We start from the raw sequence: 27,553 nt of genomic DNA on the forward strand, positions 1-27,553 counted from the left end.
GAGCTAAGTTTATCACAAGAGAGCGAACAGCCAGGAGCTGTCCAAGTGAAACTACCTTTCTCTGTCCTTAATTTGATTTACTATTTTATTTTTTCATCCTTTCCTTGACTTAACTTTCACTGCGGGTCTGTGAAGATGAATATCCCAAACTGCGCCAGGTGTGGGTTCGTGGTTTACCCGGCTGAGAAGATCAACTGCATTGATCAGGTGAGAGTATATTGCAAGCAAAATGCCACACTCTTAAGAAGTACTGTATGTAGAACACAGACTGCCTGCTTTAAAATTTGTGAAAGCTAGAATGAATACGTTGAAGTGACAAATGCTGGAGTTTGTGGGATCAGTCTTTTTCCAATCAGGAAAACTAGACAGAAAAGGCCAGTGTCCCTATTTAAAGTATTTCAGGAGAACTGGGGACACAGAAATGATGTGTCTGTGTGTTCTTCAGTGATAACACAGCAGCATGGAAACTGTACTGATCTGAAAGGCAGATGATTTTCGGGTCAGAGTTTCCAAAGGCCGCTGTTCTAAGCCCCACCTTGTAAATTAGATTGGGGTCATATTTCCAAAATTAAGATTCAGAAGCGACTGTAGTGTTCTGCAGTGACGAAGTTTGTGTCTTCTCTCCTCCTTCAGAACTGGCATAAGGCATGCTTTCACTGCGAGGTCTGCAAGATGGTTCTCACAGCAAACAACTTTGTCAGCCACCAGAAGAGACCATATTGCCAAGTGTGAGTATGCTAAGAATACATGCTCTCAATATCACTTTACTGGGATTTTGACATATGACTATGTCAGGCCTCAGACTCTGTGTTTTCTGTGGATAATCCTGTAGTTCTTATTTCACATGTGAGGATGACTTGACAGAAACAACTAGGAACTGATTGACAAAAGTTTCACACACATCTCTAATGGAAGATTAGATGTTTGTTGTGAAGGCCTATCTGCCAGAGTAAATCGATGGCAGTTTCCCAAAGCACAGTCTCATCGGCTCCACGCCAGCTCCCAGCCGGCCTTTTTGTTTGTTTGCCTGTCAGTGTGCCGCATTCCTGAATTACCTTTAACCTTTTGCATTTTACCGCAGCCACAACCCTCGGAATAACACGTTCACCAGTGTCTACGAGACTCCCATCAATATCAACGCTAAGAAGCAGACTAAGGCTGTCAGCGAGGTGAGCAATGATGTCACACTTCCCGAAAAAAACACTCACTGCACCGCAGCCAGCAAAAATGCACCAGCTGCTCCCCTGCCAAGGACATCCCCATTGTCTCGTTAGTCACACCCCACGGTGCTGTGGAGGTATGATCTAACACACACAAGGATATCTGTGGTGATGTCATGCAGTATGATCTTGCACACACAATGATTTCTAAGGTAGCGTGCTTCAGACACTTTCTCACAGGTTCCAGATTTAGAAGGAAACAGTGGTACTGGGATGCCAAACATTTTCCTTTTTCTGTGCTTATTAAAAAGAGAGAAATTGGTAATTCTCTCTGCTCAGGTTGCAGTTGGTATGGACATAAAGCATAATGCTATGATGGAGTTCTAAGGAGCTTGTCAGTAACACTTTTTGTTCCTCTGTGGTCAAAGCACCAAAAGGAAGTTGGTGGTGGACAGTGTGAATAGTTGTAGTTACTGACTTTCCGCCAAACTTTAAAATGAATTAAAATGGTGAAGAGTGGTGAAGTTCATAAGATCAAAGCTGTGACAGGGATAGATCAGGAGAGATTAGCATCTAATCTTTAAGAAAATCTTTAAGTTCCAGCCAAAGTCCTCACGAGCTGCAGACTCTTCAGTCAGGAAAGGCTTTGCTGGGTACCTGAGAGTGTGGGGCAGTCAGTAGTTATAAGGGAAGAAAACAGGTTCCACTGTGGCCAAGGAATATAACACGAAATATGTTATGAAAATATAGTTTGTATTTATGCATCAGAAAAAATGTATACTTTATCTTGTATGTAATTATATCCCCCTTCAGACAGTTTGCTGTTTTATTCATGCATTTGTATCTGCAATAATTTTACAGCATATATTGCCATGTACACATACAAGTCTGATGTAAAAATGACAGCTTAATAATGTCCTGGCAGCGTTAAATTTGATGCGATAACTTTCCAGGTCGCAGTGGGGGAGAGTGGGGGCCGTTTGGCCTGTTTAGGCAAACCTGGAACCCCCCCCCCATATGACTTTACTGGCTTGGAATGTGCAGTGGGGACTGTGTCTGTGCAGGGTCTATTTCTGTGACCTGACCCAGCGACACGACACCTCTCCCCCTCCTTCTTTCTCTGTCACCCTCCCCTTTCTCTCTGTCACCCTCCCCTTTCTCTCTGTCACCCTCTCTCTCCCTTGCAATCTCTTTTGCTCACCCTCTCTCGTCCGCTCTTTTTCTTACTCCCTCTGTCTTTCTGTCCACTCACCCTATCTCACCCTATCCTGCTCCCTCTCTTTCTCCCTCATTCCCTCACTCTCTCTGTCTCTATCCCCGCTATATTCACATTGCTGTTAAATTTACCTCGCAGAGAAGCTGTTTCACCTCTGGCCCTGTCTGTGCAGACACCACCTGGCCCTGCCGGTCTGCCTGCTTCCTGTTAGCCTCTTTAGCACTCTGCTTGTGTGCCTTCCCTGACACACCCCCCACCCCTGAGGTTCAAACCACCAAATCACATCAGTCAATTAATCAGATCGGATGAAAACAGGCTGGCCAGGTTCCCATAAAGCTATGCTGATAGATTACTCTGTGTAAAGATCTACTCAAAGGTTACACTGCCTGTGAAGAGCTACTCACTCATTACGCTCTGTAAAGGGCTGCCCATAAGGTAAATTACTCGCTGGCCAGTGCTCTTTCAGATTTCTGATGCCATCCTCTGAATGCCCCAAATCCAGAATGGCTGTTAAGATTAAGACATTACAAATGTTTTTTTTTTTTTTTTTTTTTTTTGAAATGGCAAGAATTGCAGAGGTGCATCGAAAGTACACTGAAATTCCGTAGCGTGAAACATGCTGTCTGAAAATTTAATGTTTTTCAAAACCCGCTTACTCTTTTTTTTTTAACACTGTGTTATATGTTAAGTGGTTGGACAGTGCTATTAGATGCATATTAACACTGGCACGCTAAACTGTGCAGAAAGACAAGGTTGTGCTGTCTACTTATTAGGTGGTCTGCTGACACAGGCTGTGCATGTGTGTGTGTCTTTACTGTAGATCAAATACAGAGAGGAGGGAGAGAGGTACATGTCCACTTTCCACTACGATATGAGATCAAAGGAGGTGGAGCACGCCCGCAGGGTCAACCAGCTGGCCAGTCAGGTGAGGCATGTTCACCTGGGGAGTAGGCAGCGCCATCTTGGAGGGGAGGGACATTTTATTCTGGTGTTTTGGATTAGTTTCCATGCAATAGAAAGAGCTGTTACACTGCTCATTGCTTATGAATGGATCATACTTCGCAACATTTACACATACGCACTGTATATAATCTAAATGTGTATATTGCAAGAGTATATGGTGGAGTATTCATGTACAAATGCATGAATATAGGAGTATTCTGGATAATGCAGACCTGTTAGAGCAGAGGGATGTAGGAGAGACAGGACTGTACTGAAGGCATCTTGTGCTGTTATCAATTTTACCTCTTGGTTGATTCTGCTGTGATGTGGAACCGTTACAGAAAGCGTACCAGGCGGAGTACGAGGAGCAGAAAGGCTGGTACTCCGGGTCCGTCAGCAGCCAGGAGATCGTGCATGTGACCCAGGCACAGAAAACCATCAGTGACGTAAGTGTGTCTCACATCATTACAGGTGGAGTTCTGTGTGAGTTGAAGGGTGTGGTCTGACAGGTGGAGTTCTGTATGAGCTTGTGGGTGTGGGCTCATTTTGGGTATGTTTTTGTGAGCTTTGATGGATGTGGTGGTGTTTCAGGTGGAGTACAAGCAGGGGCATGAGGAGAGGGTGACGCAGTTCACGTCGGTGTCGGAGACCCCTGAGATTTTGCATGCCAAGACTGCCAGCTCACTCGCCAGTGATGTGAGTAAAGCAATCAAAGCCTGTGGCTCTGTGAGGTGACAGTTGACTGTATGTGTGATAGTTACAGAGGTGACATTTGACTGTATGTGTAATAGTTGATGACACCTGAGACACTCTGACTTTATGTTGTGGTCGTTACAGAGGTGACAGTTTGGACAGTTTGAGAGACTGACTGTATGTGTGATAGTTACAGGGCTGACAGATGTCTGTATGTGTGGTACTTACAGAAGTGACAGCCTGATGCGAGTGTATGTTCTGCAGTAATGGTAGTGATGATCTTGTGTCATTGTCACTGTATGTGCAGTTGTGTGGCAGTTGAGAGGACTGGTCTGTGTTGCAGGTGAAATATACAGAGGAGTACGAACAGATGAAAGGGAAAGGCAGCTTTCCAGCCATGATCACACCAGGCTACCAGGTCGCCAAGAAAGCCAACACCCTAGCCAGCAACGTGAGTAAAGAAGCTGCAGCGCCCCCTGCAGGAGGCTGGTGGCGTGACAGCCAGGTGTCTCTGCTGCAAGTGGGTCAGGATGGCCCTGCACTGGCACACACATTACCAGAGCAGTTAGGCTATTATACATGAACATGTGCACTGGGTCCTAAAACAACGCGCTTATCAGAATCAGAATCAGAATAGACTTTATTGTCATTGCGCGGTGGGGGTACAACGAAATTGTGGGTGGTCTGCAACAACAGCGCACTGTGGAACATTTATGTAAACACAATACAAATAAGGCACACGACATAGAAAAAAAAATATACAAAATATACAATAAATACAATAAAATACAAATTTTATTGTACTTACGTACTTTTATGGCATTTGTATGCTTGAATGCTTTATTTAAATAAGAAATAAGTTCATAAAATGTGAAAATTAAATTTGTGCAGAGCTCCATATATTTGTCACTGGATTTAAACTTACAGGAGTGAATGCTAGTTTTGTTTTGGGAAAAAATTAATGTGTTTGTATTTCAGTGATAGTAGCACACATCTGTAGATGTAATGACCACAGGTCATTATGGTCATTAGCATTCTACTGGCCTGGTTGTGTGCACAAATCCACTACACTTAACACAGTTGTTATAGTGAGCATGTGCAGCTTAGTATGTAAACTGTGAAGCACAGCAATCAGTGCAGACCTGTGCCATTCTTACAGAGTGAGGCTCTTGAGTTGCGAGGTGGTGTCTGAATTGTATTTCGGGATGCAGGTGGAGTACAAACGGGGTCACGAGGAGAGGGTGTCCAAGTTCACCTGCGTGGCGGACACGCCTGAGGTGCTGCAGGCGAAATCGGGGGGGCAGCTGGCCAGCGACGTAAGCGAAGATGACCACGTGGTTGTGTGTAACTAACCGCTGTGTGAGTGTTTGGCTGCCATTGCTCCCTAACCGTCATGCACACACAGCACTGCATTCAGATACAGTGTGGGCCTTGCTGGTTACCCTGCATTAAGTTTACATACATGTATGTGTGTGTATTGTATTGTTGTACATTGACACATATCTTTATGTTTTGTATTGGAGCTTAATGAATATGAGTGTGCTAATATGCAGGGTAAGGGCTGATCTTGAGGTACATTTTGATATTTATGTGTTTGTCTTGCAGTTTGATTTGTATATGATGATCACATGATTGCATATTGTGCTTTTAGTATGTGCTGATTTGTTGGTATTGATGGGTGTGTTATACTGTATTAGGTATTGATGGGTATATTGTACTGCAATAGGTATTGATGGGTGTGTTACACTGTAGTAGGCACTGATGGATCTGCATGCTGTGTTTCCAGTATTTCTACACTGAAGAGTATGAGCAGCAGAGGGGGAAGGGTAGTTTTCCTGCCCATGTCACTCCGGGGTACCAGGTGGCCAAGAAAGCCACTGAGATGGCCAGTGATGTAAGTACCATCTCCTCTTACCCAGAAAGCGGTCTATTGTGCACACCCCTCAACACACATGCCCCTGTCACATCTTTACGGCCTGACGGAGAGGAAGACGGAGAGGCCCTGTGGGGCAGAGCAGTTATTAGGGGGTCTGGCTGCTTCTGTTACTGTCAGCTTCCTTAGATGAGCAGTTCGGTTATTTACAGAGGATATGAAATTTGACTCCTCCGCCAAAAAAGAACTGCTTTCAACCAATTGACACCTGAGGCATAACAAGAATCATACCAGTGTAGTGTAATTTAGTTTAATATAGTATAGTGTAGTTTAGTTTAATGTAGGATATACTGCCTTTCACCAACCCGAGTTTCTTCAGCACCGCATTTAGTTGCCTACCAGTCACTTTTATCCAGAGTGAATGACACAGGTTACAGTATCTACATGTTATCCATTTATAATATGTATATCTATATTTGCTGAGGAAATTGTGGGTTAGGTACCCTAGAGTACAACAGCAGTGCTCTAGCAGGGAATTGAAACGGCAACCTTTGATTTACAAGCCCTGCTCCTTACTGTTAGCTTTAGCCTGGGATATGAGTGAGAACACTGATTACTTGCTTGTGTGTTCTGAACCCCTGGCTCCCCCCCCCTCTCACCTGTGGCCCCCTCACTGCAGGTGAAGTATCATGAGAGGTATGAGAAGGAGATCAAAGGAAAAGCATGTTCTGAAGCCATGGAACTCACTCAGGAGAATGATGAGAGCATCAGCCAGGTGAGTGAGACCATCCTGCTGCTCTGTCCCTGCGCCAGGGAACCCACCAGCCAACACATAACATTATTGCAATGTCACACCAACACTGAGATAGAAGCTATGGACCTTGCTCAGTCACCAGAATAGCTCAGGGGAGTTTTTGATTCTGATCGGTCCCATCATAGAAGTAAAGACTCACGTTAATGTTACACACATTACATCTCACAGTGTTACTCTGAATGTGATACTGGGACTCATTTTGGGCTCAGCGTTCTGACCGTTGATGGGTTGCTTTTTATTCTTTGGAATTAGTTTTGTTTAATTCCTGATATTTTTATTGTATGATCTTTTCTATCAATGTTTTTTCATTTATCTCTATGTTTGCTTGTGTTAATTTTATTTTTATTTGTGTTTCTTTTTATTATTGTGTTTAAACTCTATTTACTGGGAAGTGTTTTGCTTGTTAGTATGAGAAGTGCTGTGTAAATGAAGTTATGATTTATTATGATTACTATGTCACCCGCAGCAGATGTACTCAGAGGAGTGCGAGCAGCCGAGGGGGAAAGGCAGCTTCCCCGCAATGATCACCCCTGCGTATCAGCTGGCCAAGAAGGCCCATGACCTGGCCAGTGACGTGAGTACCGCCAAAACACCATGCCACTGAGCCAGTTCTGGCTTTCCTCTGTGTGATTAAGGATCCCATGGGCGCTTTACCCCATCCAATGAAGGCTAAAACACACCCATAATGTCCTGGAACAGACCAAGGAGAGAACATGTGACAAAGAAAATGAGGCAATCCACTGATGCAGCATCAAGAAGTTGCTTTTTATTACAGCGTTATGGTGGTCTCAGCTTTGAATTTTAGCTGCTTGTATTTCAATAGGTGTAGCAGCAAGACAGGAACAGGCTGTGTTTAACAGCTGTGACCAAGCTGATGGGTATTTTTCAGTTTTCTTTAATTTCATGTAATTACTGCAAGGATGGTGATCGCTCGTCCAGTGAATCAGTCATTGAGCCAATGAGTCAGTCACTCTGTCAGTGAGATGGTTAGTGAGTGAGTCAGTCAGTAAATGAGTTGGTCAGTCAGTCAATCAGTCAGTCAGTGAGGGGGCTTACCAGGGCTGCTCCCTCCCGCCTCAGTCAAGACTAAAACCATATGTTTGTAAAGAGGACAGTGTGGGGATGGTGTTCCTCTACAGTGCTGCTGCAGGTGACCTCAGCACACAGGGTGTCAGCAGGTGTGGCAGGGTGGGCATTCCTAAATGGGTTCCTCGACAGGGAGAGAGGGCGTGTCCATCTGGAACTCGAGCAGCGTCCTTCGTTGGTCTGAGACAGAGATGACGGTCGCATGCTGTGACATTGAGCGTGAATGCGATGCTGTCAGTGTCCAGGCTCCTGCAGACAGAATTAGCTGCGGCGTCTGCACACACGCACGCGTACACTGCGCTTTCTCATGCTGTCGGAATGCGGGCTGACGGCCGGTATGTCTGTGCGACCCGAGTGGGGCTCTCCTCTTACAGACCCCAACATTCCTGCCTTTTATCTTACAGCTGAAATACAAGAAAGACCTGTCCAAGATGAAGGGCTCCGCCCACTATCACACCCTGACCACCGAGGACAACCTTGCTCTCAAGAGTGCCCGCAAGATCAACAAGCTCGTCAGTGAGGTGAGAGGACACGACAAGGGGACCCTGTGTTTAACGCAATGTTTCACACGGACATAATGTTTGTATAACCACAATTTTGGCCTCTGGGGGGTCCTTAATTGACCTATGCATTTCAGTTATGCTGTCGTTCCCTTATGACCATATATGGTCACAGTCATTTAGAAAATGAGTGTCTCCCCTATGAGTGTTCTTGGTCAGAAAGTGAGTTTCTCCTCTATGACCGCTCCTGCTCAGAAAGATAGTGTCTCCCCCATGACCGTTCACGGTCAGAAAGTTTCATGGTCAGTCAGTCAATGAATATCTGCTTTATTACTCCATGATGAGTCAGTCAGTGGTCGTGTCAGTCCTGTGAACGTTCAGGGTCAGACAGTGAATACCGTTCATGGCTATTCAGTTTATTTCTGCCTAGTGACTGTCCACAGTCATAATTAGTCAGGGAGTGACAGGGAGGAAGAAAATAAATCACCTCTTTCGAGTACAAATCCTTAATGCTTCACATCGCTGCATTCCTGACCTCCTCACTCTTGCTCTGTGGTGTTTAGGTGCTTAGGAGCCAGTGACAGGCCACATCCTGCTTCTGGATTTAGTCAGCTGTAGGTTTGGTAACTGTTTTTTTCTGACCCTGGGGTGCTGTTTTGAGCGCCCCACATTCCTGCGCCGCTGTGGAAAACAGTGACAGCGATGTCGTCAGTGCGCTCTCTCGCCAGGTGAAGGTTGCAGGGCTAGCCGGGATTTATGTGGGCTGAGAGCAAGGGGGGGTCATCTGTCCTCTCATCACAAATTGTACATACACAGCGCTCTCACATTCCACTTCCTCCCAGTGTGCCTGTGATGGTGTAACCTGTATTTCACATCTGCCCCCCCCCCCCCCCAAACCCCTGTACCCCAAACTCAGGTCGAGTACAAGAAGGATCTGGAAAACACCAAGGGCCACAGCATCAATTACTGCGAGACGCCGCAGTTTAAGACCTCCACTAAGGTCTCCCAGTTTACCAGTGATGTAAGTATCAATTGTTAGCCAATGAAAAAGGGTCTCTGTTGTTATTTGGATCAGTGCTGCAGTGATTCTCTGATCTTTGTGTCATGTGGATGGGCTGCTGTGAATAGTTTGAGATGCAGATGGGGTACAGATCGGTTTAATCTGCACAGCAGCTGTGTAGCATTGATTAAATGCACGTCCAATGCCAGCCCTGATCATGCGGTCTGGAGCAGGAGTGCTGCTGGGGTCAAACAGAGTGTCATATATCAGTGGAAATCCCCACTACGGACAAACAAACAAATACATCAGTGAAGTCACCTTGTGCCTTCAGCCCAGCAGAATGCAGACAGATACATAACAGGAAGAGATTGCTACTGGCTGGTAAACAGCACCTAGAGAGGGGGCTGCTGGCGCGCTGCTCACTGCGTGCAGATGGGAGTGAATCATCATCTAAGTTTGCAGCAAGGAAGGGAAATACAAACCAACACATGAATCAAAGCACACACACATGAATACCTGAGCATTAGAGCGTGTGAACACACGAAAACACGAAGACATGAGCGTGTGCACACGAACAGACAGGAAGGCATGAGCATATAAGCACATGAGCAGGTGAACAGGTGAACAGGTGACCGGGTCAGAGTGCGTGATGTCCAGTCTGTCTCCTTCCACAGAACAAGTATAAGGAGAAGTACACAAACCACATGAAGGGGCACTACGAAGGCTCTGGCATGGATAAGAAGACCATGCACGCGATGAAAGCCCGAAAGCTGGCCAGCAACGTAAGACTCGCACTCACACTTCCTCTTCCTGCTGCAGTGTTCCTAAGCGGACAAGGTTAATAGATACCCACTGCTCTTAAGCAGACAGGGTGCTATGGGTATGATTGTCACATTCATGGTGTAGGACCATGTGCTACTGTTCCTTTAGTCATCACTGCTTTCAGCTGAAGTTCATAATGGCAGCGGATGACAATACGGAATGGGTGGCAGTGTAGCATAGTGGATAAGGAGCAGGACTCGCAACCAAAAGGTTGCCGGTTCGATTCCCTGTTGGGGCACTGCTGCTGTACCCCTGGGCAAGGTACATAACCCACAATTGCCTCAGTAAATATCCAGTTGTAAAAATGGATAACATTGTAAAAAACTGTAACCTTTGTTAGTCACTTTGGATAAGAACGTTGGCTAAATGCCAATAATATAATAATGTAACGTAAAAAGTGGATATTAGTGGACTCATATCCAGTGTTCCAAGTCCATATGTGTTGTGTCATTGAGTGACTGAATCTCCTCCTGTATATATAAATGTCTGATGAAGACATAAAGGTGTCTGCTGAATGGGATAGTGAAGTGATGTCTGATCATGTTCGCTGAACATTTCAGTGATTCTGGGAGACTTGGTCACGATTAACTAGGAGTGACAGCCTCCTGATTCTGGCCAAGGGCCATGAATCTGTACTCCCCCCTTCTTTCAGATTGCCTACAAATCTGACTACGAGCAGGAGAAGAGTGAGCAGGGCGAGTACAATTACCCCGCCACCCTCACCCCGTCCTACCAAACCCAGAGGAAACTGGAGCCCCTCAAGGACGTACGTCACACACGACACACCAGCCCAGGGGGCTGCAGATTCAAGACCCACAAGGGGTCCAGACAACACAAGTGTCACAAAAGAGGTTTTTTGAGTAAACTGTATTTTTTGTGAGAGCTTGATTAAGGCACTCTGCCTCTGTATGTAACAAGTCTTTTAAATTCATGTTCATATATATATTTATAATATGTGCTTTGTTAAATGAGACAATTTAACAAATTTGCTAAACAAAAGATATAATGAAGTCAGATCCAGTGCTGACCTCAGAAACCCATGATCACCAGGCCTAGAGAGTAATGCTGTAACTCAAATGTCCATCTCTAACCAGCTTTGAATCCTTCTCCAAACCAGGTTAACTACAGACAGCACATTGACAAGCTGAAGTTCAGCTCAGTGACTGACACCCCTGACATCGTCCAGGCCAGAATCAACGCTCAACAACTTAGCGATGTGAGTAAGGTTGCACAGACCTAACGACATGATCTTGAGCCCAGGGCGCTGACTGGTATGAGAATGTGTGTCCTGTGTTACAAGAGCACGGTATGTTCTGTGTAGTATTGATGACATCATTTTAAGAACACTGTTGCCGCGAGTAACAGTGTTTATATTTTTGTCGTGATGCGGTTATTCGCCTTCTCCGTGACTCGGTGGTGAGATCAGCTGACCCGGCTGGGCCCGGATCCTGTTGACTGCCATGCAGGAATGAAAGCGCTGTATTGTGGCAGCTATAAAAAGTGTGTCTCCTAAAGCAGGATGCTGCCACACCGCAGACGGAGCGCAGTGATCCAATGCACGCTGGCACGCACCTCTATCCCGAGAATTTACCGTGCCCGAATCACGCAATCTCTCACTCCAGATATTTGCTCACCCCCTTGTCCCATAAGTGCTGGGGCAAAGAGAGGGGAATGTGGCGGAGCATGCCAGCTTATTTACACACCGGGAGGGAGTTTTGTAACTGTGTCAATGAAGCTGAGTCACCTTCTGTTTATACAGCCAACAGTGAGGAAGTAATTGTTTAAGCAGATGCTCTAATGCAGAGTGACTCGCTAAGCCATCATAGCAGGAGGCTTAGGTGAAGCAACACTGTGATACATCACTGAGAAATCAGTGCTAATATTTACTGTAAGCACAGAAAGCTGCACAAGCATTTTATGTATTTTTTTATTTATTTTGTGATGTTCATTGCTGCCCAATGATCTAATTCTCTGGTCTGAATAATTATGCTGAATTCATTGCAGTTCCATCCTCTTTGCCAGGCAGTTACATGTTTAAGAGACATTACATTGTATACGTTTTTTTGTTATTTTGCTTTGAGGGGTTTGATTTTATGCCATGAAGAAACATTTTTGAGTAATGCCATGAATGGAATCACCTGAATGGAATCACAACGTTTCTCTCTGCAACGTTAATGCAACGCTGTGGTAACGTCTGTCTCCTTAGCTGAACTATCGGGCGGACTATGAGAAGACCAAGACCCAGTACACGCTGTCACAGGACCTGCCACAGCTCAAGAAGGCCAAGGCCAACGCAGAGCTCTTCAGCGATGTAAGCCCTCTGAGTCCCGGACCCTGAAACCTGTCTCCTCACTGTGAGCGCTCTGGGCTGGTGAGACCGTGCCAGCAGGCCTGGCATGGGTAAACCAGTCTGCCATGTTTAATTTAGCCTGGAGCAGCACACTGTGGGATGACAGTGCCACAGAGGAGTTCTGGCGAGTTCCTCTCACTGATTCGCTGTGAAAAGATGCCAGTGTTTCCCCTGTCAGAAAGAAAGGCTGAGATGTCAGAGACAGATGAAGCGCAGCATGAGAGGGTGAGCAGAGATGGCCGAGGCTCGGGCAGAAACGAATGTCTCCCTCTCTCCAAACAGATCAAATACAAAGAGGACTGGGAGAAGACCAAGTCCAAGGCCTGCGACATCGGGGTGGACACGCTGACTGTCAAAGCAGCCAAAGCATCCAGGGATCTGGCCAGTGATGTAAGTGTGTCGCCATGCAACGAGAGTCGTTCATCACTCATCTCATTTTACCTGGACAACACAAATCTCTCCCCCCTGAAACATTAGATATGAGTGTTTATACAGTATTAATATGTATTAATGGCATATGAGTAAGCTAATGAGCAACAGGAAACCATGGTAGAGATCCTGTGAAAGTATTTCTGCCAGGAGACTTTCCTCTGATGCACTTAGAGTGTGTGAGCTAGTGAAGAACACATTCTACCACCAAAACTTTAAGGATTAAAGCAGCTTTCTCCAATTGGGGTGGGTCACCCCAGAAGTTAAAAAAAAAAAATACTTGACAATACCCAATGCTGTTTTTGTGTGGATTGCCAATTTTTTTTAACTTCTGTGGCATTTGGGACTCAACCTCACTGTGACGTCATAGGATACGTGGGGACATTTGTCATACACAGCCTCTTCATTATCCCGGGACAAAGCTGTTTATAGGTTATGGAGATTCCCCTCTCATTCCCTGTTTGTGGGTTATAGAGATTCTCCCCTCACTCCCTGTGTGTTACGGATGGTGTGGAGCTGTGCGTGTGAGCCCCAGGCCTGCAGTTCTGCTGCGGTGGAACAGAACAGAGCGTTCCAGGGGCAGATGCCTCTGTGAGACACAGATCTCTCCCTGGCCAGCGGAAGGTTATTTTGGTTCAGCACGGTGTAACTGATATATGCGAAAGTGTTTTTCAGAATATGCCGAATATGTTTCCCAATATATTTTTAAAAAGGTACAAGGCAGCAACCAAATACTGCCTAGTAAAAATCTTTTAATCTGCGGCTTTGCCCAAGGTGCCAATAGGAATGTATAGCATGTAACTGGGTGAGACTCTGTGCCGCCTGCCTGTTCTGTCTGTATGCTGTGCAGTACTGTTGGGCTGTGTACCTCAGTGTCTCTGAAATATTTTGGTGATCTTGTTTTCTTTTTGATTATATATTTAAATATTTAAATTTTGTTAAAAAAATAAATATATATATATATATATATATATAATATTTTTTTTTTTTTTTTTTTTGAATATTTGTGAATTTTGTCTTTTTATCATCTGAATTTTATTGTTGTTAACAGATCAAGTACAAGGAGTCCTTCATGAAGACCAAAGACAAGGCTGTGGGGGTCAACGTGAGCGACTCCAAAACGCTGCACTCCCTGCAGGTGGCCAAGCTCAACAGCGAGGTGAGGGAGACAGGTGTGCCCCAGCGAGGCCTGGACATGCCCACAGCACGCCACCCTGTGGCTTTGAGCTGACTCACATGGACAATTTACCACAAAGTTAAAAATATTTTGTATTGCCTCAAATCCTGAAATAAATTTTGGAACCAGAAGACCAGCTCACAAATACAGTAATGCAGTCAATGTTGTCTCTCTCTCTCTGTCTCTGTCTCTGTCTCTTCTCTCTTATGTCTCTCCGCAGATTGAGTATAAGAAGGGCTCTAAGGAGACACAGGCCCAGTGCCACCTGCCGTTGGACATTTTGAACCTGAGCCATGCTAAGAAGGCCCAGGCCCTGGCAAGCGACCTGGAGTACAGGAAGAAGCTTCACGACTACACCGTCCTGCCCGACGACATCAAGGTCCAGCAGGCCAAGAAGGCCTACAACCTGCAGAGCGAGGTAGGAGAGAAAGGGGGATCAGGGAGGTTCGCAGAGACGTCTGAATATGCAGATGGCTTCTGTACTGCATTATATTATTCATATTTGCTTTTGTAAAAAGAAAAAAACAGGCTACAACCTCTCTCTTCTTTCCTGTAGTTCTCATGTAGTTGAGTGATTGAAATGAGTGGGATGTGTGAATGCCCTGTATACTCTGTGGCTGTAGTGAACTCTGAGTGCAGACTCTGTGCTCCTGCAGGGTGTCCTCGGCATCCTACACACATGTGACCCCCAACTGTCTTTTTCCCTTCTGTCTCTCTGTCCATCACTTTCTCTTGCCCTCTGTCTCTCTCCCTTTCTCTCTTCCTCTCTCTTTGTTGGAGTGCAGCACTTGTACAGGTCTGATCTCACCTGGATGAAAGGCGTTGGCTGGGAGGCTGATGGGTGTCTGGACATGACCCAGGCCAAGAAGGCGGGTGATCTCCTGAGCGAGGTGAGAGAGAGAGTGAGACGGAAAGGAAGAAAAAAGAGAGGGGGAGAGAGACATTTCTATACCACAGCTGGATCAGCCTGGATTGGAGGAGTAACACACTCTCAAATCTATCTTTGTGTTTCTCATCGATCATGCAGAAAAAGTACAGACAGAAGGTGGACGGCGTGAAGTTCACTCAGGTGGCTGACACGCTCTCCATCAAACATGCCAAGAAGAGCCAGGAGCTTCAGAGCGGGGTGCGTGGCTGTAACGTCAGACTGCAACCCTACATGCAGTCAGTGTGGTCCATGCAGTCCTGGTGTGGTTAACTCTCAACTGAAAAAAATCAACAATGTCCTGAACAGTAAAATAACAATTCAAATACTTATAAATCATGTGGCAAAGCTTTTCTTTAAATTTTTTTTTCTTCTAATTTATTATTGATTTGTGCTGAAATAAGGTTGTCTTGAATAAACCTTATTCTCACCATTAAATCTTAAATTTTCCTAGATATTATATGTTTGAGTGAGGCTTTTCATTAGTCATGCTACTAGGAGCATGTTTTTTTTCAGTTTTTAGGGTGATTACTTTTTTAATATCTGTTTTTTTTACATACAACAATAATCAGATTGCAGACCAAACTACCTAAAACACATATTAACAGGAGTACATTTTAATGGTTTGAAAGGCTAACTCCCATAGTTCTTCAGAGACAGAAAAAAACAACAGAATACCTAAAAACAAATGCATGAAGTAGTAAGTAAACCGCGTGTATAGGTCTTAATTTTACCCAGCGCGAGAATGTGGCATTTTGCAGCACATGTGGCAGCTTTGATCTGATTGGCTGTGTGGTCCCCCCAGGTGGCATACAAGGCTGGCACTGAGCAGATGATACACCAGTACACCATGAGCAAAGACGAGCCGCTCTTCAAACAGGCAAAGGCCAACGCCGACCTGCTGAGTGAGGTGAGGCCCAACTTAAACCTCAGTGTCCTCACAACGTCCTTCCAACCAACTGATTAATGACTCACTGATTTGCAATTCCTTGCTTTAACCCAGTTTGATAAATCTGAGTTTGAATTCCTTTATTTAACCCTGTCTGATTGATTAATAACTCACTGGATGAGAGCATTTGCTAGATAAATGTAATGTAATGTAATGTAATGTAATGTAAATGAAATGTAATGCAATTGATTTGTAACTCCCTTTTTTCAGAAAGTATACCGGAGTGGCTGGGAGAAACAGAGAGACAAGGGCTTTGAGCTGCGCTTGGACTCTCTCTCAATTCTCACTGCCAAAGCCAAGAGGGATTTAGCCAGTGATGTAAGTCTTTCACTTCCTGTGAGGGTCAGATTCTGAGTTACTTCCTGTCTCCTGACAAGGTTGAGTCAGATGGAGACGCTCACTTTCTGTCGGGATCAGGTTGTAGGTTTACCCGCTTCCTGTTGGGATCAGTACTTCCGCAAATGTCTCGGTTTATGCTGCTGGGGCATTGTGGGAATTCTTGTGACATGCATTAGGCAGATGCTGCACACATTAACCACAGAGGGTGAACTCATCATGCTTGCATGATGCAACTGGAGAAGACATGAAAGATCACTGCAATATGTATTTGCGTGCCAGACATTATGAATTATGTATCTCACATGATGCATGTTGTCCATACACACATGGATGTTTAGTGAGGCCCTGCAGGGTGGGGGGGGGGGGGGCGTGGGGCGTGGGGGCAAGGGGGTATGGGTACGTGCAGGTGGGCTGCAGACTGCTCCAGAGCGCGTGTGACCAGGTGTGTGTGTCCCCAGGTGAAGTACAAAGAGCAGTATGAGAAAACGAAGGGCAAGATGATCGGGGTGAAGACGGTGACAGAGGACTCCCAGCTGGCCCACTCCACCCAGGCCATGCGCCTCTTCAGCGACCGTGAGTACAAGAAGGGCTACGAGGACACCAAGACCAAGCACTGTGCCTCTCTGGACATGCTGACGCTCGCCCACGCCAAGAAGGCTCAGGACCTGGCAACCGACACCAACTACAAGACCTTCCTGCACCACTACACCTGCTTGCCCAGCGACATGAAGGTGGAGTGGGCCAAGAAGGCCTACGGCCTGCAGAGCGAGGTGAGACCCAGGGACATCGTCAGCCCAGTGACTCATCCCCAGCCTCGGGGGGAACGATAGACCAGCATTCACAATTCACTGACAATTCACCCGTGGTTCAGCCGTCACTGAAATTATCAGAAATTAGTCTGCAGAATGTGCAGAATTTGCTTAAAAGTACCAGGTAATTTCACACTTAAAGAGATCTGCTTTAGCAGATTGAAAAAGGTAAAAGACTTCAATAGAAAGCCAGCTGTCAGCCTTACTGAAAATTTCCAGTAAGATTTCCATTTCCAATCAGATGGAAACAGCTAATCATCTGAAGAGGATTATCAGAGAGTTTTTTATTGTACTGATGCACTCAGCTGTTTTGTTGGAAATGCATACCAAAGAAATATTTTTCATAACTTGCAGGATGGTTTTATTTGAAGCTGTAACAAGAGAGAAGGTATTGTAAGTAGCATGATCATAACCTCCGATGTTTTCTGCTCCTTGTTCTCGATCAGAAAACATACAGGTCTGATCTGAATTGGATGAAGGGTGTGGGCTGGGTGACTGTGGGATCTCTTGATGTGGAACAGGCCAAGAAGGCTAGAGACCTCGTCAGTGAGGTAAGCTGTGGCCATGGTGCGGTCATAGTGTGGTCACTGTGTGGTCATGGAGCTGTCGCAGTGCTGTTGTGGTGTGGTCACATGCAGACATGTTTGGGTCAATATAAGGTCGTTGTTCTGTCCCTGTGTGATCATGGTCAGTTGTGGTTATGGTATGGTCAGGGTCGTAATTTTACTGCTTATTTGATATTAATGAAAGACTTCATGGTCAAATCAATTGAAAGAGACATCACACAAGAACACTGGTTGTTTGTTGAGATTTGAACAGGTGAATATTGACACAAAATCTCACTTATATTACACATATGAAATGTAACTTTTATAATATATTGTTCATATACTGATGTAACTATGCTATAATATTGCACACATTGTAATGTCTACCTTGTGTTTAATGTGCAAGGTGTGAGTTATGGTTTGGAGTTATTTAAGTGTATTTGCATAAAATTATTGTTCCACATTAGTAACGACTGCAAGATAAACCTGTTACTATTAGCCACGTGGTCACATACAAATGACACATTCCCATTGCGGTTTTTGCAGTACTCTGGAAGGTGATGCAAACTGCAAATGCATGTGTAAAATGCTGATATGATGTGCAAGCCTGTATAAATAATCATCTTAATAAAATGGCTGCCCCATTCCCGCGAGGCAGGATGACCATTATTAGAAGACCTGGTACTCAGGGTTTAAATAGAGCCCTTTAAATAGTGTGTGACATGCAATGGGGTTAGGTTTCTGGCCCAAACGTCCCCCCCACAAGAATCCAGCCGTCAGATCATCCCATAAATCAGCCTTCAGGAAATACTGAACCTTAAAAACATTACTGTCATGTGGAGGCTCCTCTGAATTACCTTTAGTGGACACATAGTATGGACATAGGATAGGTATATTATAACCCATTGCACAACCTCTCTGCTACTGTTGAATCACACACCATCTTCAGACCTAAACTCATCTGTTTAGCACTCACCTGGATGACCACTCCAAACCAAATAAAATTTGACACAGTGTGAGGTAGCCCTGGAAGGTCACTGTTGCTATGAATATGGAGGGATGATAGTTATGAATAAGTATACAGTAGTTTAGGATAATTATTAGGGACTGTGTGTACATTAAAATAACTACTGTGGTGTAGTAAAGTAAATTTTAGCAGTAGTTTTCATTACAGTGCTGGCTGTTCTGTACATATATTTATCTTGTTGTTCTTGTGCCTGGTGCGTAACATACATATATATTTAGTGTGTGTACAATATGTTTTACAGTATATTTTCTTTTGGTATACTCTGGGATTATTGACATGCACACATTTCCAGGTTATTTATCTATTTTGCAGAAAAAGTACCGTCAGCAGGCGTGTAATCTGAAGTTCACCAGTGTGGAGGACACTCCAGAGATGGTCCAGGCCAAGATCAGCAACAAGCAGGCCATAGATGTAAGGGGAGGGGCTTCCCAAATCAATTGATCATACTGATTGGTTGTGTTCACATTCTGCAGTGATGAATGTTCTAGTTGTTGCTGACAGACACTCTTCCTTTCGCAGAGGCTGTACAGGGAACAGGGCGAGAGCCTGAAGCACAGCTACACACTGTCAGGTGACCTGCCTGAGCACGTGCAGGCCAAGATCAACGCCATGAACATCAGTGAGGTGAGACTCTCTCTCTCACCTGCCCCTCCTCTCTCACCTGTCCCTCCTCTCTCGCCTGTCCCTCCTCTCTCGCCTGTCCCTCCTCTCTCACCTGCCCCTCCTCTCTCACCTGTGCCTCCTCTCTCACCTGCCCCTCCTCTCTCACCTGTGCCTCCTCTCTCACCTGTCCCTCCTCCATCAGGACAGACACAGTCTTACAGAAAGTCAGAGATTCTGGTTAATTTCATCAATTTTCAATGGCTGTGATGTTCTCTCTGTAAATGAAAGCACCAAATATCACAGTATGGGAGTTCCTACTTGTGTGTGTGTGTGGTGTGGGAGCTTTAGAGAAGGGAGGACAGCCTTGCATTGTGGGATGCCTGGAATCTCAGATCAGTGGAGTGAAATCTAGAAAAAAGCTACAGTAGGACATCTCATCCTTGACGACCAGTGGAAATTCCAACAAAAGCCGATTTCAGAGAAGAGGAACGCTCTCATGATTTTTACAATAGCAGCGAGGATTCTGAGAAATCATTCGTTTAACCATAAAGGAATGTGAGTGAGAAGGTGACCTGTGTGAGTCAGCCATGCTGAGGTGATGCTATGTGTTTGTTTGTTTAACAGACGCATTACAAGGAGTCCTGGAATAGGCTTCGGGATTCGGGGTACAAACTGCGCTTGGACGCCATTCCTTTCCAGGCTGCGAAGGCCTCAGGAGAGATCCTCAGTGATGTGAGTTTCCTCTGTGTATCTAATGCACATCTTCGTTCCCTAAATGCTACATGCCCATCTACAGTCAGTCCCTAAATCTGTAAAAACAGTGAAAAAGAGTCTTTTCTTCAGCTAGCAAGGAAGGAATTCCCCTAAAATCTAGCATCTGTGAGCCACTCAGCACACACAAGCTAAGACACAGGCAGTGTTTTTTTCCCATGATCCTCTTCTCCAGTGAGTGTGTGTGGGGGGGGGGGGGGGGGGTGACCTTTGACCTTGTTATGGTGGAACCCCACATATATAAAGAGCAGAGGCCGCTTAACCCTTCTTTTCTTCCCATGTTTTCCTCCTTGCAGCACAAGTACAAAGAGCAGTTTGAGAAGACAAAGGGCCGCATGATTGGACTGAAGGCGCTGCAGGACGATATCAACATTGTTCACTCGGTCCACGCCACCCAGCTGCAGAGCGATGTGAGTACCACTCGCTGGGTGCTCTACTTCTATCAGTGTATGTGTGTATATCAGTCTGTATCAGTGAATGACCTGCTATGTGCTCTACATAATACAACAAGCTGAAGGCTCAGTGTAGTGCAGGATATTCAAGCTCTTGTTATGCTTGATCACAGTCATGTTACATGCTTGATGACACACCCCTCTCCCCACCTTGCCCCATCCTCCCCCCCCCCATGTTTGGCTCTGAACACAGATCAAATACAAGAAGGACTCGGAGAAGGTGCTGTCACAGTTCCACTTGCCCATGGACATGCTGGAGGTGACACATGCCAAGAAGGCCCAGGCCCTGATCAGCGACCAGGACTATAAGGACATCCTGCACAGCTACACCGCCCTGCCCGACGACCTGAAGGTGCAGGCGGCCAAGAGAGCCTACGAGCTGCAGAGCGAGGTACGGCCCAGGGCTCCCCTCTCCTGTCACCTCACCACATGCATGCTCACCTGTATTTATCTTCTGTCCGCAGTAAAAATAAGCTGCAGTATATTTGCTCACCTGATGGGTCACAAGATGAAGAGGACTGAAATGAATACCCCTGCCCTCACACTTTATTTTTAGATTTGTGTTTAAAATAAAACTTGTGCTACTGGGCAGCGGACACACTGTGGACGAGCAGAATCATTACAGCTAACGTTGTATTATCTTGGAGGTTCTGTCATTCCACACATATTCATCCAGCTATAATAAAAGAAACGCAGGGCCAGTGTGTATTGAATGAGTCCTGAATAATATGTATTGAATGAGTACTGAGCAGTGCATATCTGCCCCTCAGAAACTCTACAGGTCTGACCTGAACTTCCTGAGGGGTGTGGCCTGGATCAGTACCGGTGCGGTGCAGATCGAGGGGTCCAAACGGGCCACTGAGCTCATCAGCGAGGTGAGGTCACTTAAGGGTCATCTGGGTCCAGTTCTGTCCCACTTGTCGGCTGCATCATCTCTCATTGTCAGCAGCAGATATAGCTCTGCTACACTAACATCATTAGCTTTAGCAGGAGCTGTGCACTGAGGGCTGTGATCATGCTGGATCAACATAGACTGACCAGGACCTTTAGGCTCTACTGAATACATTTTAGTGGGGCATCTATTGTTGCAATAACAGTAGTTGACTTTTATTCTTGAGATAGATGTTTCAGTCATTGGGTTTAGTTGTGCAGTTTTCTACACCTATCGTATAGCTAATAATCTGTATCTGCTTATATGAATACGTATATCACTGTACATGTACATTTTCAACCATCATGCTCCAGAGTAAAATCTCAACCCAGGAATGTGGTTCTGCCTCATCAGGGTGACAGTGGCATTGTGTGTGATTAGATTGCTGGAAAGACTTCATGGTGTCTTTGTCTTGCACTCACTCTCTCTCCTTCACTCTCTCTCTCTTCCCCTCTCTCTGTTTTTATGCAACAGAAGAAGTACCGGCAGCAGCCTTACTCCCTCAAACACACATCCGTGGCTGACTCTCCTGACATCGTCCACGCCAAATTTAGCAACAAGATCTCCAATGAGGTGAGGCCATTAGTGCCTAATGAGCCCCAGTTCACACATCCCCTCCCCTAGCTGCCTCTTCCCCTGGAACGCCTGCTGCGGTAATCAGAGCAAAAACTGAGCTGCTTTTGTCCACTTCCACAGCGCCTGTACAAAGAGGCGGGTGTGAACGCCAAGCACAATTACACCATCACAGCGGAGCGGCCAGAGCTCACTCAGGCCAAGATCAACGCGGCCAACTTCAGTGAGGTAAGGCCCACTTCCACTGGCCTTCATTACCTTCCTTCTGTTTAAAATAAACAATTATCAAATGCTGATCAGGACTGCTGTCATGTTCATATGAATCTATGCATTATGTGTGATTAAATATGTTGTGCATTTTATATCAATTGTTGTACATAGCTTAACTGATCAATTGCTCCTATTGATTGATTGAAGGGAAAAAAGGAACATATAAGCATTTGTCATTTATCGATTAAGCTGAATTGTAAGGACATCCCAGGCTCATTTGTGAAATTGATGTAATATCTTGTCCCCATTTTTGTAGATCAAGTACAGAGAGTCCTGGCACAATTTACGGGCGCAGGGCTACAAGCTGACAATGCAGGACATCCCGTTCCAGGCTGCCAAAACATCGGGGGGCATTGCCAGCGATGTAAGACACCCCTCACTCTGAAAGGTCACATTCAGGCTGCACAGTGACCCCACATTTCACTTCACAGTACACACAAGCCCTCAGAACAGTGTGCCAAGCTCAAGGCATTTCATGGCATTTGTTATAAGCTGGTATGAATGCTTTTGTAGGATTATGAATGCTGGTAAGAAGTTTCCATTATCATCAGTTATGAATGAGACCTCCTGCAGCGCTGCTTGGAAGATGGAAAACTAACAATCTTATTTTCTCTCCCACCTTTAGGCCTGTTTTTTCAATACTCAACTGGCTTTTTTCCTGTTTTTTGCACTTGCTTGTAATTGGTTGCTTAATGTTTCCAGGCTCTTTGTAAAGTGTTGAGCTGACGGTTCTCTTCCCCCCCTGCAGTACCAGTACAAGCACAACTTCGTGCAGGAGCGGGGGAAGCACATCGGTGCGCGCAGCATCCTGGACGACCCGCGGCTGCTGCACTGCAGGCAGGTGGGGAAGCTGCAGAGCGAGCAGGAGTACAGGAAGGACCTGCGCTCCGCCGGCGGCCGCTACCACCTGACCGCCGACGGCGTAGACCTGCTGCACGCCAAGAGGGCCCAGGCGCTGGCCAGCGGCCAGGACTACCGCACCCACCTGCACTCCTACACCGTGCTGCCCGACGACATGAAGGTGCAGTGGGCCCGCAAGGCCTACGACCTGCAGAGCGAGGTGGGCGGAGTGGCCGGAACAGCCAATCATTTACCCTTTCGCTCATTCTAAACCAGGGCCCTGGAGGGCTGCATTTGAGCAGATTTCCCTGCTCTCTGTAGACCGCAAATGCCTTCAGACCCGGGGGGGGGGGGGGGGATAGGTTGGGTCAGACACTATAGACTTGGTGGCCCTCCAGGACCATGGCAGAATAGCTCTGACCTGAAATCAGCTCTTGTGCTGTGGGATGCTACTGCTCTACCACTGAGCGAGTAAACTTCCCATTTCCCTCTCACAGAAACTCTATAAGTCGGATCTGAACTTCATGAAAGGTGTGGCCTGGATGACTGTAGGAGCGCCCCAACTGGAGTCAGCCAAAAAAGCAGGAGAGCTGATCAGCGACGTGAGTGCAGGACTAACTGCTTATGATTCAATCAATCAATCAATCAAAAGATCAACCATTCAATCAACCAGCCAATCAGTCAATCTAAATATCAACCAATAAAATAAACACCCAATAAATCAACCAGTCATTCACACAATCAGTTGCCCAACATAACAATAAGTCAATCAATCAGTCAATTGCCAACAGTAGCATTAAAATAATGAGAATTAGCTCTGGCTGTGCTGATTCTGGAAGTGAATTTTTATTTGATGATGTTGCAGAAGAAGTATCGGCAGCTGCCTGACAGCATGAAGTTCACCTCTGTGGCTGATTCCCCCGACATCGTCCATGCCAAGAACAGCTACCTGCAGTGCAACGAGGTGGGGCTCTGACCTGCTTCAGACCCAGTTTCACTCACTTCTGCCTCTGACTCAGTTCTAATGTAGTTCTGATCCAGTTCTGACCCAGTTCTAACCGTGTTCTCTCTGTGTTCCAGAGGCTGTATAAGTCTGGAGACTCTGAGGCCATGCACCATTACACCCTGCCAGCCGACCACCCAGACTTCATCAGAGCCCGCATGAATGCCCAGCACATCAGCGATGTGAGAAACTCCCTTTAAACACCCTTTAAAAACAGGGCAGCTCAGCCCTGAGGATCCTGCTGGCTAACTATACTTTACATTACATTACATAACTTATATATGTATACAGCATTGTTCACTAACTTACATAGCTTATGATTTTTACGTGTTGAGGTGATACATGGTGATACATTTCAGTACCTTGGCTCAAGGGTAAAACTTTTCATAGTTAAAAAAACTGGCCTTTCAGCTAGGAGGTTGCAGGTTTGATACCTGTCTGAGGCACTGCCATTGACCCTTTGAATGAGGTCATAAACCTTAATGGCTTTAGTGAATATGCAGCTAAATTGATTATATGCAAAATGCAAGCAAATTAAGGGCCTCTGGCATTTATTGCCTTTAAGCAATACCCTTCTCCAATAACAATCAAAATAAAAGCATTTTTAAATATGGGGGTTGGGTAAAGCAGAGTTTGTTTAAAAGCAAACCCCACAGCCATTTAGCACAGCCAGTTGGCACAGCCAAATGGCCTCCTTCAGCAGCTTAGGAAACCCATGCATTTACCTGCCTCCTCTCCTGCAGAAAGTTTACAAGACATCGGGCGAGCAGGTGAGATCGGCCGGGTATGACCTGAAGCTGGACGCCATTCCCTTCCAGACGGCCAAAGCCTCCAGAGAAATCGCCAGCGATGTGAGTCGCCATGAGGGGCTGGTTGTCACGGGGCGAGGGCCGTACCAACAGGAAGTTCATCAGAAATGACCACACAGACACCCGGCTCAGAGGGCTCATTTTACTGCACTGATTCAGCTCTTAGAAAAGATCACACAGTTACTTTTCTTTTTTAAAAATCCAAAGGCAATTAAAGTGTTGTTATTTTGTCTGGTATATTTATTTTATTTTCCACTTGTTTGTGATTAACGCACACTCGATCACAACATTTGCAGTTCCGATACAAGGAGGCGTTTGTGAAGGAGAAGGGTCACCAGGTCGGGCTCCGCAGCGTGGAGGACGACCCCAGGATGAGACACTCTCTGGCGGTGAGCAAACTCCAGAGCAGCAACGAGTACAAGAAGCAGTTCCAGGAGACGCGGTCGCAGTACAAGATCCACAGCGACCAGCCGCAGTTCCTGCACGCCAAGAAGAGCCAGGCGCAGGCCAGCGACCTGAACTACCGCCAGCACCTGCACCAGTACACCTGCGACCCTGAGCAGCTCAACGTCAAGCACGCCAAGCAGGCCTACAAGCTCCAGAGTGATGTAAGAGTCTGCATGTCCACCAGAGGGCGCTCCGCTGCCGTATCCCCTTGGCTAACAGCATTTTCATGTCCTAATCTCCCCACTCATTTCACTTAGGATTCCTTTAATAATAGAAATTAGGCCATTTTAAGTTTCATACAACCTCAAGGAGTGGCCAGACCTTTCTATGTTTGATAAACAGGGTAATTTTTGAAAATCTTCTGTCAGCACTTTCACAGTTAGGTGTCACACAGACACACTGAGACCTATAGGTATGCTGACTAATAGTCAAGGACTCACGGAGTGAATCTCAAACAAAAGTAGAGAGTCACAGAGTTTTACAAGGACTCAGCCTCACAGAGTCACACACGCAGTATTCAGTGACGCTCTGAGCCAAACGCAGCGTGACAGGTTGTGCGTCTGGTTGCAGGTGAACTACAAAGCGGACCTGAACTGGATCAGAGGGGTGGGCTGGACCCCACCAGGGTCCCATAGGGTGGAGATGGCCCGCCGTGCGGCAGAGCTGGGCTATGCCGAGGGGCTGGACCCTGATGCAGCCATCGCCCAGTACCAGCAGATGATGGTGAGAGATAGAACCTACCAACCAGTCTGCAGCACATTACAATAACACTACCACACAACCTGCAGTACATTACAGTAACACTACTACACAACCTGCAGCGCATTACAGTACCACTACTAACCAGTCTGCAGCACATTACAGTAACACTACCACACAACCTGCAGTACATTACAGTAACACTACTACACAACCTGCAGCGCATTACAGTAACACTACTAACCAGTCTGCAGCACATTACAGTAACACTCCCACACAACCTGCACTACATTACAGTAACACTACTACACAACCTGCAGCGCATTACAGTACCACTACTAACCAGTCTGCAGCACATTACAGTAACACTACTACACAACCTGCAGCGCATTACAGTAACACTACCACACAACCTGCAGTACATTACAGTAACACTACCACACAACCTGCAGCGCATTACAGTAACACTACCACACAACCAGCAGTGTATTACAGTAACACTACAACACAACCTGCAGTACATTACAGTAACACTACCACACAACCAGCAGTGCATTACAGTACCACTACTAACCAGTCTGCAGCACATTACAGTAACACTCCCACACAACCTGCAGTACATTACAGTAACACTACCACACAACCAGCAGTGCATTACAGTAACACTACCACACAACCAGCAGTGCATTACAGTAACACTACCACACAACCTGCAGCACATTACAGTAACACTACCACACAACCAGCAGTGCATTACAGTAACACTACTACACAACCAGCAGTACATTACAGTAACACTACCAACCAGTCTGCAGCACATTACAATAACATACTGAGCAACCTCTGTCTCTGTCTCTCCCTCTCCCTCTATCACTCCCTCCCCCGTCTCTCCTCACTCTCTCCTTCTGTCCATCTCTCTCCCTCTCCTTTGTTCTCTTCCTTGCTCCCTCACTCTCTCTCTGTCTCTCCTTGCTCTCTGTCTCCCTCTTTCTCCCTTCTGCAGCAGTCAGCACAACACGTGGAGGAGACCACAGAGGAGTTTCAGCAGCCAGGGGTGAACCCAGACGCCACAGAGATCCTGCATGTCAAACGCAAGAAGACCACTCGCACCATCAAGAAGTCCACCATGTAGAGCCCTGCCGTTCAGCCAATCGCGTCTCAGTGGGCGGGCCTTAAAACATCCTTTAACTGATGCCGTCTGCAGGAGTTTTTTTTTTTTTAATTATTATCATTTTTATATTCATGTATAATTATTGTTTTGAACGACCTTTGCATGGCATCCCAAAATGGGTGAGATAAGTGTGCAGAGTGAATATCCGACAGGGTTTGAAATATTTCAGAACTCCTGCGCGGATCGAAAGGTTTTAGGTTATGAATGCTTAAAGAATGTTTGGTTTGAATTATGTATATGATGCACGGGTGAAGGAACGCTGGATGTTGCAAGAGGGAAGAGCATTTGAGCAGAAAGGATGGCCTGCTTATTCAGTGAGTGGGTC

At 46.0% G+C, this 27,553-nt stretch overlaps 1 protein-coding gene across 1 annotated transcript; it reads left to right on the forward strand.

Annotated features, from left to right (window-relative positions):
• The first annotated feature begins 19 nt into the window (after nucleotides 1-19).
• On the forward strand, nucleotides 20-27,535 carry LOC118774299 (nebulin-related anchoring protein). The gene is made up of 43 exons (XM_036523548.1): nucleotides 20-207; nucleotides 634-728; nucleotides 1,082-1,169; nucleotides 3,197-3,301; nucleotides 3,660-3,764; nucleotides 3,910-4,014; nucleotides 4,355-4,462; nucleotides 5,223-5,327; nucleotides 5,798-5,905; nucleotides 6,564-6,659; nucleotides 7,165-7,272; nucleotides 8,189-8,305; nucleotides 9,201-9,305; nucleotides 9,959-10,066; nucleotides 10,759-10,872; nucleotides 11,224-11,322; nucleotides 12,313-12,417; nucleotides 12,739-12,846; nucleotides 13,937-14,044; nucleotides 14,283-14,480; nucleotides 14,848-14,952; nucleotides 15,090-15,188; nucleotides 15,793-15,897; nucleotides 16,147-16,254; nucleotides 16,734-17,045; nucleotides 17,531-17,635; nucleotides 18,972-19,070; nucleotides 19,179-19,283; nucleotides 19,887-19,994; nucleotides 20,330-20,443; nucleotides 20,679-20,876; nucleotides 21,256-21,360; nucleotides 21,891-21,989; nucleotides 22,113-22,217; nucleotides 22,516-22,623; nucleotides 23,008-23,319; nucleotides 23,597-23,701; nucleotides 23,965-24,063; nucleotides 24,180-24,284; nucleotides 24,846-24,953; nucleotides 25,208-25,519; nucleotides 25,929-26,081; nucleotides 27,061-27,535. The coding sequence occupies exons 1-43, from the start codon at nucleotides 136-138 to the stop codon at nucleotides 27,187-27,189; spliced, it is 5,355 nt and encodes a 1,784-aa protein (XP_036379441.1). The 5' UTR covers nucleotides 20-135; the 3' UTR covers nucleotides 27,190-27,535.
• Nucleotides 27,536-27,553: the final 18 nt, after the last annotated feature.

This window comes from Megalops cyprinoides, chromosome 1 (assembly GCF_013368585.1).
Source record: "Megalops cyprinoides isolate fMegCyp1 chromosome 1, fMegCyp1.pri, whole genome shotgun sequence".
In the NCBI taxonomy this organism is placed as follows: domain Eukaryota; kingdom Metazoa; phylum Chordata; class Actinopteri; order Elopiformes; family Megalopidae; genus Megalops; species Megalops cyprinoides.